At 29.8% G+C, this 19,472-nt stretch overlaps 1 protein-coding gene across 1 annotated transcript in view; it reads left to right on the forward strand.

Moving 5' to 3' along the window:
* Positions 1–9,653: 9,653 nt before the first annotated feature.
* LOC113377681 overlaps positions 9,654–19,472 on the forward strand; it is a gene marked incomplete at its 3' end in the record, with an annotated part of 318,390 nt that continues 308,571 nt past the window's right edge. Inside the window, 1 exon segment of the mRNA XM_026618076.1 lies at positions 9,654–9,883. Within this exon segment, the coding sequence (XP_026473861.1) occupies positions 9,737–9,883 (147 nt within the window).

The raw sequence follows: 19,472 nt of genomic DNA on the forward strand, positions 1-19,472 counted from the left end.
GTATATAAGGCTGAGAATTTAATGAGTGAATTAAAGTTGCTGTAGGCGTTAGTACGCATAGCATATATCTTTGAAGTTAATAATACTAGTAATTCGAGGTTAGTGCTGTTTAATACAAAGGGCATGCAAAAGTATTTTAGCTTATACCTGTAGTAAGGAACTCCTGGTCACCGAAGAAATATTCCTAGTACATTACTTATAATACCGCTTGGCCAAAAAATCAATGGTTGGAAGTTACTTCAGAAGGTCTACTTGACGACAGAACTCCGACTTCAACTACTCAACCACCAAACCATTTCAAGATATGATCTTTGATTTACGTGAGAATTTTTTCAATACATGGGATTCAGTCATTTTCTCTTAAAATATATATTAAATAAATAAATATATATTAAATTAATGTTTCTAAATAAAAATGTCAACTTAGAGCACTACGGTGTGAAATGGCAATGAGAAGTCTCTCATACTATTATTTCCTGAAGTGAGTTGGAGTAGTACTGCCCTCAGATCACGAACCTGATGGCAGTAATGCCCATTGCAGAGGATTCAAATTAAAGATCAGATCAGAAAGATCAGAAAGATGGAAACATTGAATAAATTTTTGTTATCATTATAATTCTTTTCGCTGCTCTTTTACCTGTATATCTTTTGATGTATTTACGACCACCTAGCTTTATTTGAAAACCCAATAGTTGTTTTTCTCTGTTATCAATTATTAGGTAATTCTAATACTACATATTAGATACATATTGTATTGAAGTAAATGTTTTTTTTATTTATAATTTTCCATATCTTTACGTTTCGAGACTCCCAGAACATTCAGGCATACCTTAGAATAAATGTATATAGGTGGATATGCGTGTATAGTATGTAGTATGTGCAGATACAAATTTTTGTCAACAATTTCGTGAGTACGGTTTGACCGATTTGTTTGATTCAAAAAGCACTCGATTCCTATTGTCTGGAAGACGTGCTCACTAATTTTTGGCGAAGGCAGGTCCAGCTATTTTGTAGATACAAAGCGAAAAGTGCAAAAATATCGAAGAGGAGCGTCCGATTTGAATGATTCAAAAAAAAAAAAAACATTTCACTTGAATTGACGGATTGCGGATAAGATTACATTTTTGAGAAGGCAGATCTAGCCGTTTTGGAAATCCAGAAATTTTTTTCAAATAAATAATGCTAATTGTCTTTCAAAAATGATGGTTAGACATATGAACATCAAGATATTAGATTTAATAGAGATTCTTAATAATAAGAACAATATTTGCTAATATTTCTGTATATTCTGTAACAAGGTTCACAATGTTCAAAATTTACTTATATGATTTAAACAAATGTCCTTGATATTTTCAGCAGCTTTTTTGTGAAAATTTTATGAAATTCCAAAATTTAATTAAGTTGTAGTTAAAATATGTGAGTTTCCGTAACAATAAAATCAGAGAATTTGTTAAAACTTTATATCCGACCAAATCTATTTCTGGGCCATAAATAATATATTATCTTACAATATATAAACTTCTCTTTTTCTTTTACAATATATATACTAATTCTACCTGTCCTCACATAATTTTATTACATAATTTTTGAATTTGTTCAGAAGTACTTACCATCTCGATGTTAAAATTTTATAAAATATTCCTTAATGAAATCAGAAAATTAGATCGATGTATATTCGTACTTTTTTTTAACTTTTATTTTATCGTATCACATTATATAAGATGATTTGAATGCCAAATGCAAATGTAAAAACAGTCTTAATCTCAAAAGTACGAGATACGATAGATGTACGATTTTTCTTTTGAAGAAATCCTCGTATTTCTAAGAGCTTTGCTCGCTTTTTCAATCGATGTTTTTTTTTCTTTCATGTTTTTTATTTGATGAATGGTTTATGTAAAAATATTTCTTATATTAGCAAATGACGGAGAACTAGTATACTATTTAACTTGAATCTAATGAATTAAGTCACAATATTATGTTATAAATACTCGAATATTTAAAAAAAATAAATTATATAAACATTTAGTAAATTACTTGCACATGATGTTTTAATTGAGGCTAACAGCACACTATAAGCACTCTGCACGTCCAACCATAAAAATATTCTATAATTGCACTATCGATGTGCTTTATTTTTTTCATTCTGCTTTTTTAACAATTGACAACTATATCAATATTAATATGAATATGCATTAGTTAAATTGTTTTTATCTGTCATTTGAAAACCGGCGATGTGAATTTGCCAATGGACCAGGTCGCCTATAATCAGTACGGAAAATACCGGCAGCTTTCAATTAGCCGCCTCGTTGAGCACACGGCACAATCGATCATGAAACAACGGCCCTACGGACTTCTAAATGATGGGATAATAGATAGGGAGTTGAAGGACACAAATAATATAAGATAAACAAAATAAATTTATATTAAAAACACAACAAGTGTGATTTATATAATAAAACAGGTCTACAAAGAAAAGTTGTCTGTATTGGGTGTGCAGCATAAATTTGTCAATGTAGTTTTTAACATTGAACGCGAATCTAAAGTCAAAAATGGGGGTCAAATGGGGATCAATAATTAAAAAATAATTTATAAAAAAAGAGTGCGCGTAAGGTTCACACGCGATTAAAGTAAAACTTATTTGCTACTGTACAAGATGGCATTTAAGTAAAAATAAATACATCATATAACAGTTTTGAATATTGTTTATTAGTAGTGATGTGCCAAGTCGAATCAAGTGATTCGAATCATTCGAATCAAGCCTTTAACGACTTGATTCGAATCAGATTTTACTTGATTCGAATCAACTCGTATCAAGCCGCGAAATATTTACTGTGATAAAATATGTATTAACACAATTTTTTCATAAATATAAAATTTTTCATAAATATAAATATAAAAAAAATGTTTTAATTTAATTCAATATTATAATAATATAAAAAATAAATATCATAAATATAAAAAATAAATTATGAATTAAATCATGCGAGCCACCCGACTTTAATATGCTTAAATGTATCGGCTGACTCCAAACGTCTTTATATGACTTTAACCGCATTCATCGACTAACTATATCATCCGACTTCATATGACTCAAACCGAATCAAGCGGCGTTATGAGTTATTCCGAATTCTGATTCGAATCATCCCGACTTCAAGCCGTTTGAGCGATATGAGTTAACCGTATGGGCGATACAATGCGTCGTCGTTCTTGCGTGTTTATTTATTTTACGGAGAGCTGAGAGCGATATTGTTCGTGAAATATCAATACCCAATTTTGATAATAATTAAGTGTTTTAGATCTTAAATGTTATCAGAATAAACCACTCGAAATTATGAAACGAGTTTCGGGAATCTTTCAATATAATTCTCTTTTGAAACAATTACTAAACACCAGAAAGTCAGTAAATAATATGTTAACTTCTAATTATGTAAGTAATGGCAAATTCACAATAATGAAATTAACTTTCAGCTCTCAGTTTAGATGCGATCCTTTACTGATTACATAGTAAAATAAACAATCGACCCATGATTCCAAATATTATTTTATATACTTTAGTTATGCACAATTGTTTGGTAATCTATTATGGTAAATTAATTTGAAGACATGTTTCAGCCGTCTTCAAAATTATATCATTTTTAATAATTTTCAAAATATACTTTTTGATAGTAATTTATGATTACAATTTCTACTTTGTCGGTTATATTGGTTAAACTGACAATTTTGATTATAAATTTGGATCACTTTTACTAAATTAATACATTCATGATTTTTTTTGTCCATATATATACTTGATTCGAGTTGATTCGAATCATGATTCGAATCAGGTTTTTTTCTGATTCGAATCATTCGAATCGGGAATTTTTCGAGTCGGCACATCACTATTTATTAGTAATATGGTAACACTCGTAATGCACACCTTTATTAGTGTCAACCTTTATATACATTTATTTGATGATAAATTATAAATTATATATTTATAATAGTATTAAAAATATGTATAATATTTAAAAACAGTAATGTAATTAAAGTCATACTTCAAATATGACATGATCGGTTTTTGTAATTAGCATTTAGAAATGAACCTTCATTAGAGAAATGAAGTAATTGCTGATTAATAACTTCTATAATATTCGTCCGTACAGTGGATTATGTTAAACAACGCCTAAACAAATATTGTTTTCGAAACTTCACTCATCATGTAATTGTGTTTGAAGAACTCAACGTAATTAAAATTAACATACATTCATTGACTGCTTGTATTTTTTTACTTTTTCGCTGGCTATATAATCTCATTCTTTGAACAGCTCTTATATCTGTCTTGCCTAAAAAATATTTTAATAACTTCCAAGATTTATAGAAACTACGATTGATATAGAAATAATTTCTAATCAATAAACTTACGTTTAGTACACGGCACAAATGTTTAATTTGTTTTATTATTTTTAAGGAACAGGGTAAAATATTCTTCTATTCAGGCATTTTTTATTATCAAAATTTGTACTACGAGGTAACTTTAAAATGTTTATTTATCTATGCCGATTTCCTTGTTGATATCGGTACGCATCCAACGTTGAAGCCGTTACGCATACAACGACAGATCTCTATTCATATACGCGACGACTAATCACAATCGACCCGTATAGAAATGATCTCATCGAGAGCGAACAGTTCGGCCGTAACGGACTTCCGTTGCATTTGTATGGATTTACACTCTAGTCGCGCCTAAAGAAGTTTCACTTCGAAAAAACGTGGTTCAATGTAGAATTAACTATATCGAGGTACAGAAAAATTCGTAGTTTTCAAAATTTTCAAATAAAATTCAAAGTTTCAAAAATTCGAATTCCAAATTTTTCATAATTTTCAAAAAACATCGATTTCCTACAAACATTTTAGAATTTTTCGAATTTTTTTTTATATTATCAAAATCTTATATTATCGGTTATATTCAAATTTCCAAATTCTCAGAAAATAAAAAAAATCGATTTTTTTTCCAGACATTCCAAAAAATTTTCAACTTTTAAAAAATTTCAAAATTATCAAATAAATCAAAGTAAAAAAAATGAATAATTTTGTTGTTCGTCGCCTAATTCAATGCGCTCTTACACATTTACAGTATTTATAATAAATAATCTATTTGAGAATATTTAAAACAATTGTAATTATTTATTAAATGAATTTCATTGATAATTGATTATTTTTATTCCTCCAATGTTTAATTACGGGAAGTTTCAGCAATTTGCCTTAAGGCACAATGCCACTAGTTGTTTTTCTCGGTTTTAAAAAATAAACTAAAATATACTGAAAATTGAAAATCACATGCGGCCATCACTCTAGTTCTTTTATTATATAAATGATTACAACGTGAACAAAATATAGAGCAAAGCTTCTCTGGTAAATATTTATTTTGATGTATCGTCCTGTTTGAATAAAAAAGATTAACAACGCGACACAGAATGCCGGTAGATCAAAAATTGAACCCGTTTGATTGTAGGCCATTGTTGAGCGTAAATCCTTTTATAAGTTTATATTGGATTATTTTATTTTTAGAATTCAATTCTATTACCCATATTTTGTTTCTGTCAATCACGCACGTGTTACATGGAATATTCATATTTTCGAAACGAAATAATCGTGTTAATATCTCTAAATAATTTATTTTTGAAATATACAAATAGGAAGAGATTTGCAGATATAGGAAAAATCTGTAAAAGTAATGTAACTCTATAATAAATATTATGGTTAGGGGATGCTGGGTACGGTGGTGCCAGGATACGGTAGTGACAGTCGCCTTAACAGCTAAACTGTAATGATTTTGACAAGGGTCCAATGGGAGAAATATGAAGTATGTTTATTCGAACAAGTTTCCATCATTGCAATAAGTTTGAATTTTTTGGTTATTTTGCTGCGAGTTGAACATCAGTAGTTATTTACCAGCCATACCAATTAGGGTTGATAAAAAAAAAGTGGCACAACCGTACCCAGTCTCCCCTATAACGTCACTATACCACTATTAGAGAACATGACACCACATTACATTTTAAAAAAAGATCAAGATCATCATAAAGTCACTCTAACTTCTTAGAGATTGGCCACGTGGTAAGAACATAGACTAGAATCGTTGGTTTCTAGTTAGATTCCCTTCTTGGTCAGCTTGATATCGGGCAGCAGTGATGTCATTTACACTCGAGATTATAATTCTTAAATGCTAGAAACACATTTATTATCTTCCGAAAGACATTAGTCCATCACTGGGTTTCCATCTAGAATTAACTGTAAGTTGAAGAATGAACTTGTACAGTACAGTTTTTATTGCCCAAATAATCTTTTTTATTATTATTATTAAATTTGTATGTAACACTCAGAATAAAGTAACTAATTCTATGAGCTACAGTGAGAACATAATCTAAACAAATATATAATGTAAAGTAAAGGAGAAAAAAAACTAACTATAATAATAATAAAAAAAAAAATAAATAGAAATAATAATTATAAAAATTATATAAAAAACAAAACAATAGTTAAGAGAAATGTTAATAATAATAATAATTGTTATAATAGAATAGAAAACTGTTCCAAAATAATCAAATAATTGTAAAAATTTATTCAAAATTAGTTGCATGTTACAATATCAGTAAAATTTTATTATAAATCATCAAATTATTGTTATTCAAAGCAAAATTAAATATATAAAGTAAGGTTCAAAATTCATCTTCTAATTAACAGTAATTGTCATATTATCATCATTTTTCTTACAATTTTGGGGGCGTCCATTAACCACGTGAGGCTTTTAGGGGAAGGGGGGATGGATTTGACAAAAAATTACGAAATATTTCATGGGGAAGGAAGGGGTCTAGTAAAATATCACGTATTTATTTTTAACCTGAATTTTGAAAAAAAAAATCGAAAATTTTTACGTAACTAAAAGCACACTTGTTGTTTGTTGGGGGAGTGGGAGGCTAATTTCAAATATCACAACGTATCACAAAAGGTGAGGGGGGTTTAAAAATCATTAATGGACGTGATCAATGGACGCCCCCTCTGCTCTTTGTTAAAACGTTAATAGTGTTTAAATATATAAACACAAAATTAATTATGCTCTCATAATAAGCAAGTAATATATTTTTTATCGAATTTTTAATCAGATCTAGATCATTTTATCTTTTTCCAACTTACTTATATCTTACTGTTGATATGCTTGATGCAATTTTTATAATTTAAGAAAATTTTATTGTGCAAATGATAAAATTCGTTTATTCATTTTGTGAATTTCTGTAAATTTAGAAAAAAAAATGCTTTTCATATTTTGTTTCGAAAAAATGGGTTTCTTATCTAACACAAAGAGTGAACAAATTAAGCGTTTGCGTTCAAACTAAACGCTATTACATAAAACCTTAAATAGGTACTTATTTATTATCATATGCAGAACTACGCTCATAAAATTTACTGCCTAATGATTTATATGCAAATCATAATACAATTTTGTATTTGATCTCAAATGCTAGTTTGGCTTTATAGGTTCACATTACTGAAATTAGCTCTATAATAGTTGACATTGTCCATTTGAAGTAATTGCCATTCAAATTATGCAATTTAGGCTTGCGGCCAATGAAAACTACATATCAGTTGGCAGTTGACGACATTAACTAACCACTGATTGTTCGGCGGGATATATTAGGCATTTATCCACGAACACATTCGAAAAAAGGGTATACTTTTTAAATAATAAAATTATTTGTTAAAATAGAAATACCATTTGGTTAAGATGTTGTAATTGTTAAAAAAATTGAAAATGAAAATTTATGCTTATCCTTACGCTCTGAAGGTTTCTAAACATTTTGGCATACCTTAGAAAAAAATGGAAGTATGTGTGTGTGTATGTAGTAAGTATGTATGTATGGATAATTTTTTACCGATGTTTTCTACTTATACTTGAAATGAATAAGTTTACATTTCAGAATAAAATATACAAAAGCATGAGATAAGGTTCTCTAATGCATGAATGTTTTTGGTGGGGGGTTTGCCAAAACTTTTTTTTGGAAAAAAATTGCACTTTTTTCATTCCTATACAAATTAGACTAATTGGGAGTATTCTGATCTTGAAGTTTAATAATTCAATTTTATTCTTTCATATATTTTCAAAGTTTGACTAAAATCAAGTATATGGTTATAAGAGGATTTTTCAAAATTTAATTTTTTTTAGATGTTTACGATAATCCTCTGCAAAACTTTAAACGCGTTTTTGTCGAAACTGTTTCGATGCGATACCCACGATTTCTCAACTCCTACTAAACTGATTTACTTGATATTTTTCCAGAGGCCTCCTCATAGACTTTTCTTCAGTATTAACTACGTATTTTTCAGACAGCCGGTATTTTGCGAAAATGAAAATTATTTTATATTATCTATAGTTTATACGATTGTGGAATTATTCTAGATTAAAAATACATATAAAATACATATAATATAAATATACATACATACATATACTTTTCTCCAAATTTATTGAAGGACTAAAATCGTGGCTATAGTCAGATGCCAATTTTTCGAGATCTCCACAATCTTCTAGAATTAGAACTTTACGAATATGTTTAATTTTCATAATTTTCATTCTTAAAACAGGAATTAATAACTGGTAAAAAACTAAGCTGAAATATTGTTTGTCTTTTTTACAACTATTTTTTTTCAACCAATTCAAAAGTCGCATGAAATTCAGGCCTCTTAATATCAAAAATATTAATATTTGTTGATAATTCAAGTCTAATGTTCAGAAAAAAAACTTGATAAGGGAGGGACAGACTTCTCCTTCACAAAATATTCTAAAATTATCATGTAAAAATAGTTAGGGAATTAAAAACTTTCATTATGTGATCGAAATTGAATATTTTGATCTGGGTTGGTCTCATAACAATGACTCTAGAGTATCTTTATATTGATAACAAGTACTCTACCCGAAAGCAGGTCCATGGTATGAGAGCACCACAAATAAATGATTCCGTTTCCCTTCCTTGTTTGTTATTCGCATTACCTTTTTATTACAACTATTCACTTTTTCAGTATACATTTTCCTTTTCAATCTTGCTTCCATGCTTTCTGGTCATGTGATTCGGTACCCTGTATTTTCTCTCCTCGCGTAAGCCATCAACCATCTACCTTTTTCTCCTTCCCAATCCTTTCATCCTTCTATTTTACTTTCGACGACGTCATGTAGAATTCACTCTTTTTGCAGAGTTGGTTCGATCAAATTTCCATTTCTTTTCAGGATCGTGCTCAGTACATTTCTTTCTTTTCCCACTCTTCTCAGGACTTCTTCATTTGTTACCTTATCTGCCCACTTCATTTTTTCCATTCGCCTTCAGCACTACATTTCAAAACTATCCAGATAGTTGAAGTCGGTCTTTCTTAAAGTTCATGCCTCTGGTCCACATACATACGTACAGAATGTATTTTTATTTAGGTTTAATTGAACTTTTAATAAAATTTAATAAGCTGATTTTCATTTAAATCCATAAGTGTATTTATTATAATGATCTATTTCTTCTTCCCTAGGTTCGACCGCGCGTCCGCGTGCTCGTGCGTCGCCCGCCGTGCATCATCCGCAAACCGTCACCGACCAGTCATCAAACATTTCCCATTCCGTCAGTGTCAGTGCCGTGATCGGTCATACAACAATCGATCCGATAATTATCGATACTATTGCTTATTTGTTATCATCGATTAGTAAATATTTGTTATTGCGATGAAGTTGTCGGTATCCGCGTATCGGGCTCATGCGAGCGCGCACAAGAAGATCCTGTCGTCCAGTTACCAGCTGAACTACGGTTCTACGGGGAGTGCCAGTTCCAGCGGAGTGCACTGCGCTGACACGGCCCAACGTGTACTAACGGTAAGTGGTAATTGATTTATGGTAGAAAATGGAAACTATTGTTAAGGGAATTGGTTAGACTCCTTTGGAATAGTTTTATGTAGTTTATTCCGAGGATTTGAAATTTGAGTATTGAAATGAAATACGTAGTTGGTAGTAGGTCTAGGTATAGGTTGGGGTCCAATGTTGGTAGATCCACAATCCACACCAATGGTAACTAAAGTAGATGCTTTATCCAATTGGGTAATAAGTCCGTCCTACCCTTTCCTGGTGCTTCGAGTCGAGCAGTAGAAGTAAGTTTGAGTTACTGGTTTGATAAATAGGTCTCTTTGGAATAGTGAGCCCTTTCAGAAAGACATTAGCTGAAAGAGATAGACTTCTGGCTTCTGATCCAATATAAAATTCACTTGTAGTATTATACACTTTATTTATTTCTTCTTATTACAACTCCGACAGACATAATCTTCACGTAAGATATTATAAGACTACTCTCATAAGACATTACTAGACTAGACCCTTTCTTAAGACTCACTAGTTTACAATGATAATTTTGACTCAATATATTACGTATTGGACGTGACAAATTCCCGGAATGGCGTGCTTCCGTGTTCATGCAAAGATTTTGGACTTTGAATATTTAATTAACATTGAGCAATAAATTTATATTTTTATTAAAAAACACGTACAATCATGTTATTACAGAACAGTATATTAAGAAAAAAGTGAGCTTACCTTGCTTGTGAAGGCGGCTCATTCAGATAGTTGCTCGAAGTCTGAAACGTTCAGCTCACACGGAATTGGAATGTTGAGGAAGGAATTGACTCCAAACACAATAAGGAACACTGTTTGAATTTAATTTTGAATAATTATATAACACTCGGAGGATAATACAGTACTAGTCACAAAACATACGAACGAACAAGATATCATTTTTTTTTTCAATTCGAAAAACGTATATTTCGATATATAACACTTTTAGATCTTCGTTTTACCCATATAGGTATTGTTGTATCCATCTTAACTATTTTCTGAAAACAATAATAAGTATTTAGAATATAAAAATTATGTCATAATTGTGACAAAAATGGAGAAAAGAAAGATTTCCCAAAAAAAATTCCAACAATATTTCTAATAATGAATAATTTCACAAAAACAAAAAGTATACGAGGGATTTATTCGCTCTGAAGGAAACATCAAAGTGACGAGCCAAGTATCATTTACTGCTAGGGATCGATCAGGAAGTAGTTTGGCATGGCATATTTGCCATAACAAGCTATGTCTTTAGTGAATTGGCCGAGACCCGTAATGTTGGTATTATGGTGATCCCCTTATTTCTGGTAAAATTTTTAGTGAGTTTCTTTATATGGTTGAGTATTGTCGGTACGTCAGTCTGTTCATGTATGTATTTTGTAGAGTAGTAATATCTAGTCAGTTAGTCTCTTATTTTGTTAAGTGCTAGTCGTAGTGTCCTATTTTGTACTGTATGTAGTTTCTATAAGTTGGTCTTAGTCGCGTTCCATGCTGGAGTAGCATATGTCATTATAGGTCTGATTAGTGTCCGCTTGTTCTTCACGCTCAGCGGGCTGTTATGGTTCAAGAGAGGTCTCAGTAGATTTAACATCCCGTACGTCTGTCTAATGTTAATATTAATGTATTTTGTGAAGCTGAGTCTACGGTCGAAGGTTACTCCAAGATATTTAACATCCTTCAACTTCCACTCAACTTCATAGTTCAATACTTTTATCTTGTTCAAGTCAGTCAGTCTAGTCATGGCATTTTGTCAAAATTGGTGTAATGAACTTATTTGAAGCCTTAAAATGGTATTTAAATTATTTAATTAGCACTGTGATGCCGATTTTGTACGACTGGAATTTTTTCCTAATCGTTTGGATTATTTGAAAATTCTTGAATTGTCTGAGATTTTTTGCATATTTGAATGTATTGGAAGAATGAGTTGGTAGTCCCTGTCCAGAACTTTATCTAAGTCCTTATAGGTTTAGGGGCTAATTCTCGGGTAAAATAGAAATGATCTTTTATAGATCTATAACCGTATGAATTAGGTAAGAATCTCGTAATTCGAGATACCCAGCTGTAAGTCTGTAAATACTTGCATATTGACACCCTAAAACAATGGCAATTACATCCTACCATATGTAGGTTTTGAGAAAACTTTTAGGGTGTTAATATACAAGTATTTACAGACTTACAGCTGGGTATCTCGAATTCCGAGGTGAACTTACTATAATGACTGGACTAAGTCCCTAACTATCAGAAGCTATGTTTTTGCTAATACACATTGCAATTACACATAAAACCTAACATCCAAAATGCGCAAATATCAAAACATTAGCTCTGGTTAAACTTCACTCATGTGTTATCAAAGTGACAACAGAAAGTTGCAACCATGAAAAAAAAATTACACTTGTGCTATTTAGAAGTAGATTTAGAGTAAGACGCTTGATCGCACAGCAATCACATATCTTTTTAACAGTGACTACCAACTCATACGATCATGGACCCGTAGCATAAAATTTCAATTTTATCCCAGACTTAGCACTTTATTGTTATTAAATTAATAATTATTTCTTCCTTAAAACATCTAATATACCACAATTATTTCATTAATAAAGAGTTAGTCGCCGAGTTAGACCCGTGAACCCGTCCATAATGTTTTCGTGCCTCGCTCCCAAGAAAGGTGGAAAATATTTAATTAAACTTGTCGGAATTCCTGACTAATCTTCACGTCTTGATGTTATATAGGAACGAAACTTATTCCTTGTTCCTTGTACTCAGTGTCGCTGTGTTTATTCCGTTCCATGGGATTAACTTTTGCATGGAATTTCAATAGCGTACTGTTTGATCTACACCGGAAAATGTTTTATCTTCTAGACGAACGACTCTTCTTAGTAGTACATTGTATTGCATAGTATTTCACACTTGGGGTAAGGGGATCCATATCGAAATGGGCTAAGATAAAGGACCTTTGGTGAAAAGTTTTTGGAGTAGTCATTGCTGTAATTTAAATATATAAAGATACATATTGTAAGAAGTACCATGGAATAATTGTAGTTGAGGATACAATTATTGAATTTATGATGGGAAATACTTCCCGTAGAGTAGTTATAGTATTGGGCCGAAAATCGAATTTTCGAAATTTTTGCATATCTTCACGTTTCAGAGGTTTCTGAACATTTTGCCATACCTCATAACAAGTGGATGTGTGTGTGTGTGTGTTTTGTATGTCCGCATTTTCTCGTCCACCGATTTGAATGGTTCAAAAAACATTCGATCCCTAATGATAGGAAGATGTGCTGATTAGTTTTTGGCGAAGGCAGGTCCATCCGTTACGGAGATACGGGGCAAAGAGTGCAGAAAATACAAATCGAGTTTTTGAGAGAACGAAGTATCCGATTTGAATGATCCAAAAAACATTCAATTTGTAATGATTAGAAGTGGTGATTAGTTTTTGGCAAAGGCAGGTCCAGCCGTTGTCTAAATGTGCAAAAAATGACAGTTTTTGAGAGAACTAAGCATCCGATTTGAATGATTCAAAACACTTTCTGCTTGTTTTGACAAAATAATTGCTGGAAAAAAATATTAAAAAATTGTTTGTTTTAAAATTTTTTTTGTATATCGAAAATAATTCAGATTTTAATTTTAATTATGGTTAAAGTTCTAAAGCTCACTTATATACTTTTATAAATAATTTTAACTTTGCAATTCAGTTTATAAAATTCTTATAAATATTACACATTTTCCTTCATTTTAAACTGGATTGATTCAGTTGTGTTCATTTACTTATATCGTTAAACATATAAAAGTTACAGTATTTATAACAATTTATTAACTTCCCGTAGGGCAAGTTATAGTAATCGCAAAAAATCGAAAATGAAAATTTTTATATATCTTTACGTTTCAAAGGTTTCTGAATATTTGGCATTCCTTAGAAAAATGGATGTATGTGTGTGTATGTGTGTGTGTATGCGTGCGTGTATGTGTGTGCGGATACAAATTTTCGTCGACGATTTCGGGAACACCAATCAACCGATTTGAATAATTCAAAAAACATTCGATTCGTATTGATAAGGAGACGTGCTGAAAAAAATAATAATTTTTGGTACGGGAAGTTCCAGAATATGTCTTAAGGCATGATGCCATACACAACTAGTTAATTAATAATTTTATTGTACAGATTTTTTTTAAAAATTTCCCCCCCCCCCTTTTTGGAAAAAAATAATTTGAATGTTTTTCCCCAAAAGCAATTATTTTGCCAAAACAAGCAGTAAGTTTTTTGAATCAGCAAATCGTATGCTTAAATCTCTCAAAAACTGTAATTTTTTTAAGTGATCACACCATTTTTTTTTTAATTTTTGTATGAAAGTTCACATTATGAACGCTGATATAAATATTAACATACAAACTCAATTTACTATTAATAATATTTAATCTAAAATTATTACTTTTATTTTGCATTTTTCAAAACAGTACAAGAGCTTTTCATATTTACCTTCTCTATTAATACTCTACTTTATTATCTTATAGAATAGAGTATTCTTTATACTCTTCGTAGTAACAAATTTATAAACATCGGAAAAATTTTACTTCAAAATAGCTTAAAATTGATAATTTTAATACATTATATTTATTTTTATTGAATTGAATCATTATTTTTAAATTTATTTTTAACAGAAATGAGTACACATTAGAAATTATACTATAAAGCAATTTATTGCATTTTTTTATAGGTTATTGAATAAAATAGAGAAATCAACTATTCTATTTACGTTATTTTTGGCAATAAAATTAGACCATCTCGTATTTTCTTATTTTTACATTTTACCCATAAAAGTAAAAAAAAAATTACTGTACATGGTAGGTAAATCAAAAACCTACAATAGTGAAGCTAGTTCAATTATTATATTTTTGAGAAAATAGTTACAGCTTGTTTCGCATTTCATTTTCCAAAATTAATATTTCATTATCTTTCATTAATCATTTAAATTGCAGTGATATTTTCACACTAGAAAAATTATTCATCTAGTAAATCAAAACGTCTAATGCAAGTTTGTCCTACGAACTATTTTACCTATATTTCCATCTAAAATCATTGAAATATAAGTTTGTTTAGAAATTTTCTCAATTTATCGATTATAAATTATTATTTCGCTTTACTGCCATCACTGGTTTATCGTTTCATTCGAAATAAGAAAAATAAATGCACTAAAATCTTATTTGAAAATTTCGCGCTAAAGTTCGGAGTAAAAACTCGACGTAGTTAATGACTTATTCATGGATAAATGAAGAGGAGGTAGGAAAACTTTTCTGGGAATAGGAAAAGCAGGATGAAAACTTATAAATAACTATCATGGATTCTGAATTAGATATTCCGAGCGAAATAACTAATTTCGAGTGAGATGAAAAAGGATGAATTAATGCTTGGTGAATTTAAAATATTAAAATGCGGAATTATGAGAGAGACTATAACAATGCAAGGTGCAAGTTCAGAAGAGAAAAATATATAGTTTTTCTTAGATATCTTCAAATCACATTTTAATAATTGTTGAAATATTTTTTGCTATAAGAGGCCAAATAAATTAAAAAAACAAATTTTTGTTTTAATTTCTTCAGTTTAACAATTTAAAATATCAGCATTTTTGTTCAGTGAGTGATTTTCAATACTGATAATTAATAGTTTTGATTTTATAGATTATTCATATTTTTAATAATAAACAATAGGGGAGATTGGGTACAGCTATGCCAGGGTACAGTAGTGACAGTTGTCATAACAGCTAAACTATACTGATTTTGAGATAGGGCCCAAAGTTGGACAAATGAAGTATGTTGGTTCGAACTAGTTTACATTGTTTTTTCAATCAGTGCTGATTGAATTGTGATTTAAAGATATTATGAGTATTCATTTATGTTTCATTCATCCTTTTAAAAATTATTTGAATATCAAATTAATATCAAGGAGAAGTTACTGTAATTTTTCACTTCACATTAAAAATCTTTAATTTCACTTTACACATTTAGCTTTCCTTGAACTATATTTTTCGACAATTTTTAATATTTTATTCAAAATGTAAACTTCTTGTAATTAGACTGGTTGTTAGCCCTTACTTTTTGTTTTATAAAATGCACTAAATGATTGCTCAAAAACAGTAATAATAGTTAAATAACATATTATTTGTTATACTATAACAATTACAGATTATAGTAATAACTGTAATTGTAAGCATTTAGTTAAATTCCCAAAATCCTTGCACGTGATTCATTTTATTCCTAGGTGCAGCAACCAAAATCTCGCCTTATATTTTTCATATTTATTTATATTTTTGCAACTTGAAAATGATACAAACTCTGACATTCACGAGTTCTTAGTTTTGTAGAAAAAGTTTCGGCTTATGAGACATCCAAGAGGAAAATATGACATTTTAAATGTCAGCATTTCTTTAGAAAAATAAGATTGAAGAGAAAAATGCAACAATTTTTATATGACAAACTGATAGATTATAAATTAAAGATTTTATATATATATATATATATATATATATATATATCGAAATTCTATCTCTATTTGTGCTATACTAAAAATTAACCTGGATGTTGTGTAATAGGTCTACTGAAAACTGCTTGTTAAATTATTTTGCAAATTTTAACTTCTTGCATGTAAATTCAATTTGGAACACGCAAGTGTTAAAATTAACATGTTATGTCTTCATTTAAATTTAACGATATTTCTTAAAACTAATTTTAAAAGCATTTAACAAAATTCACTATTTTTATTATGGTTTGTCTAACATTGGACTTGAAGCTTAAATGACTTATAGGCATAACATTGCAAATTTTAAAATATTTTGATTTTTTATACTATTTATGCAAAAACTTGAAATTAAGTATATCTAGAAATATACAGATTATATCGAATGTATCGAATTAATCAATCATTCTCTAGAAATTTCGGTGTATTCGATTACGTTTCTTACTCGTTGCAAATGTTTCATTTTTATTATTATTTTTATTATAATTATTTACAGGGGACAGGGCAAAATATTCTTCTGATTCGGGCATTTTTTTATTAAATCAATATTTGTACTACCATGTAACCTTAAAATCTAATGACAATCCGATATAATGCTCCTCGGTGACGTACGCCGGTACGCATGCAACGAAAGATTTCTATTCACTCGACACGACGACTAATCACAATCGACCCGTATAGAAATGATATCATCGAGGACGAATGACGAACAGTTCGGGCGTAACACAACTTCCGTTGCATTTTCACGGATTTACTCCCTAGTCGCGTGTAAAGAAGTTTTACTTAAAAAATCAACAATACTTGCAAAGTTTCAGCTTGCTCAATCTTCACTAAAAACTAATCAGCACGATCATCGATTGATATCTTTCGAACTTAATTTTCTCCATGATGATCCAAGTCTATTAGGATCCAGATTCTCTGATATCTCTATTGAATCAGCATTTATCCTGATCTTTTATCCAATTTTTAGACTTACATCGTTTCTAATATAATAAACAATTTCAATAACAAATTAATTACTCGTATGTGACCAAAATTAGTCCTTTCCTCATTATCCCACTTATCAAAATATCTCTGAAGATAAAGGACCTGGTATCATAACCGCAAATGTCTACACAAGACAATCGCAAGGATCACACTTGTCCTTAACACAATGGTGCCCGACTAAACCCTTTGGGTGCGGTTAATAACCCTTCAGATTTGCCATGTACTACACCTCAATTATCTACATGTTTAATATGATCCTGACACTTGGATAAGGACGAACGTTGCTCTTTCGGATAGTAAGGAATATATTAATAAACGTGAAATAGGTAGAATAACAATAACAACTAGTGATGCATGGCATCGTGCCTTAAGGCAAATTGCTGGAACTTCCAGTACCGAAAACTAAATTAAAAAAAAAACAGCAAAACTTTGAAAATAAACTTTTTATTTTTTTTATTTCCTTCTAATTACAATCTCATTGATTTTGGTGACAAATGTGTAAATATAAGATTTTAAAATTCTACCCCAGTGGTAGTTATTTTAGGTTTGAAAATGGATGAGATAAAATTACAGAACAGTAATAATAACTTTACAATAGTATATGTTATTTGCTAAATCTAGAGGATTAGTTATTTTGAGTCTTCTTGGTATATTTGATGAGAGCAAGTCTTTGGCGAGTTGGTTTCGATGATCTTCTATTCTGCTTTTGTACTTAGATGAATGTCTTCTAAGATTTTTTCTGCTACTGTGAACATATTGAAGTCCTGGTGGATTAGCCACTTTGGACATACTTGGGCGTCTCTAATATTTTTTTAAGAATTTTACTTGGTGACCTTTGCAAAATGTTTATATTGGTTTGGCTAGATGCATAATGAAATAAAAGAAATTTAGTGATGTACTGGTTATATGTTAACATTTAAAAACAAACAGAAATGAAAAACGTACCATTATACATTCTGATTTGGTACCTACTGGCAACTGAACGCACTTTTGATAACAACGATGTTAAGTAATTTTATTAAAAAGAAAATTACAAGCATTTGTTTACAATATTTGTTTCTTGTAATATTTAATTCACCAGACCGTTATTATTTATATATTAAAAATACCTCTCATAATAGTATAAACTGTTTTAAAATTGAACTTAAAAACGTACCAGGAAAGTAGGGATTCATTTTCTTAATCTTTTCGAAAACCACAATCAGAACACAATATTGTATGAGCTATTTGGCCTAATTAATTGGCTTAATTCATTTACACACACATACACTCACACTTACAAACACACATATGAAATTATTGTGCTAAAATTTAATATATCAGTAGTTTTAGTTTTTTTAGTTTTTAAAGATTTATTTATTTCATTTATATTAGATTATACATACATATTTCTATACAATTTAATAAACATGTATAACTATCCTAAGATATAAATACATAAACTTATATTTAATACTAACTAATAAAAATTAACTTAACGTATAAATAATTTTTTAATCATGGTAAAAATAATCACTAAAAACCATATTTACAATAATAATAACAAAAAGAATACATATTACATATATGATTGGAATATAGTCAAAAGACTAATAACATATGCTGTAGGAATAGTTTGAGAGTAATTTGATCTCTGTCATATTTTATACTTGATTATCTTTTTATTGATGATGGTAGCTTGTACTTATTGTACCAATATGTATTGTCGTTCGATCCAATATTACATATATTAGGATTAAAGTTAAATAAACAATTAGTATAAAATCTTTCAGAGATTATTGTTATAAAATCTCTCACTAATGGTACATTAGTGGAATCATGTAGGAATTTTGTGCTAATATAATGCATATTTATTGGATTCCTTGCTTAATATATCAGTAGTTGTCCATTGAGTGGTTCACCAATTCTGTTCATTTCTCCAAAGATGTGGTAATTCTAATGGTCTTAAAGATTGTCCATGGAAAACTTCTTTTTCGGTCTTTTTGAGACTACTGGTGTCTCCAAAAGCTAGTTTACTATAAAATTTTTATGATCTTCCTGTTTTAGGAAATGTTGAACACTGGATAGTTTTATTATATTTTC

The sequence above is a fragment of the Ctenocephalides felis genome, unplaced genomic scaffold, assembly GCF_003426905.1.
Source record: "Ctenocephalides felis isolate EL2017-DRISC unplaced genomic scaffold, ASM342690v1 CF-g0.4_SCAFFOLD_01886, whole genome shotgun sequence".
Taxonomy (NCBI): Eukaryota; Metazoa; Arthropoda; class Insecta; order Siphonaptera; family Pulicidae; genus Ctenocephalides; species Ctenocephalides felis.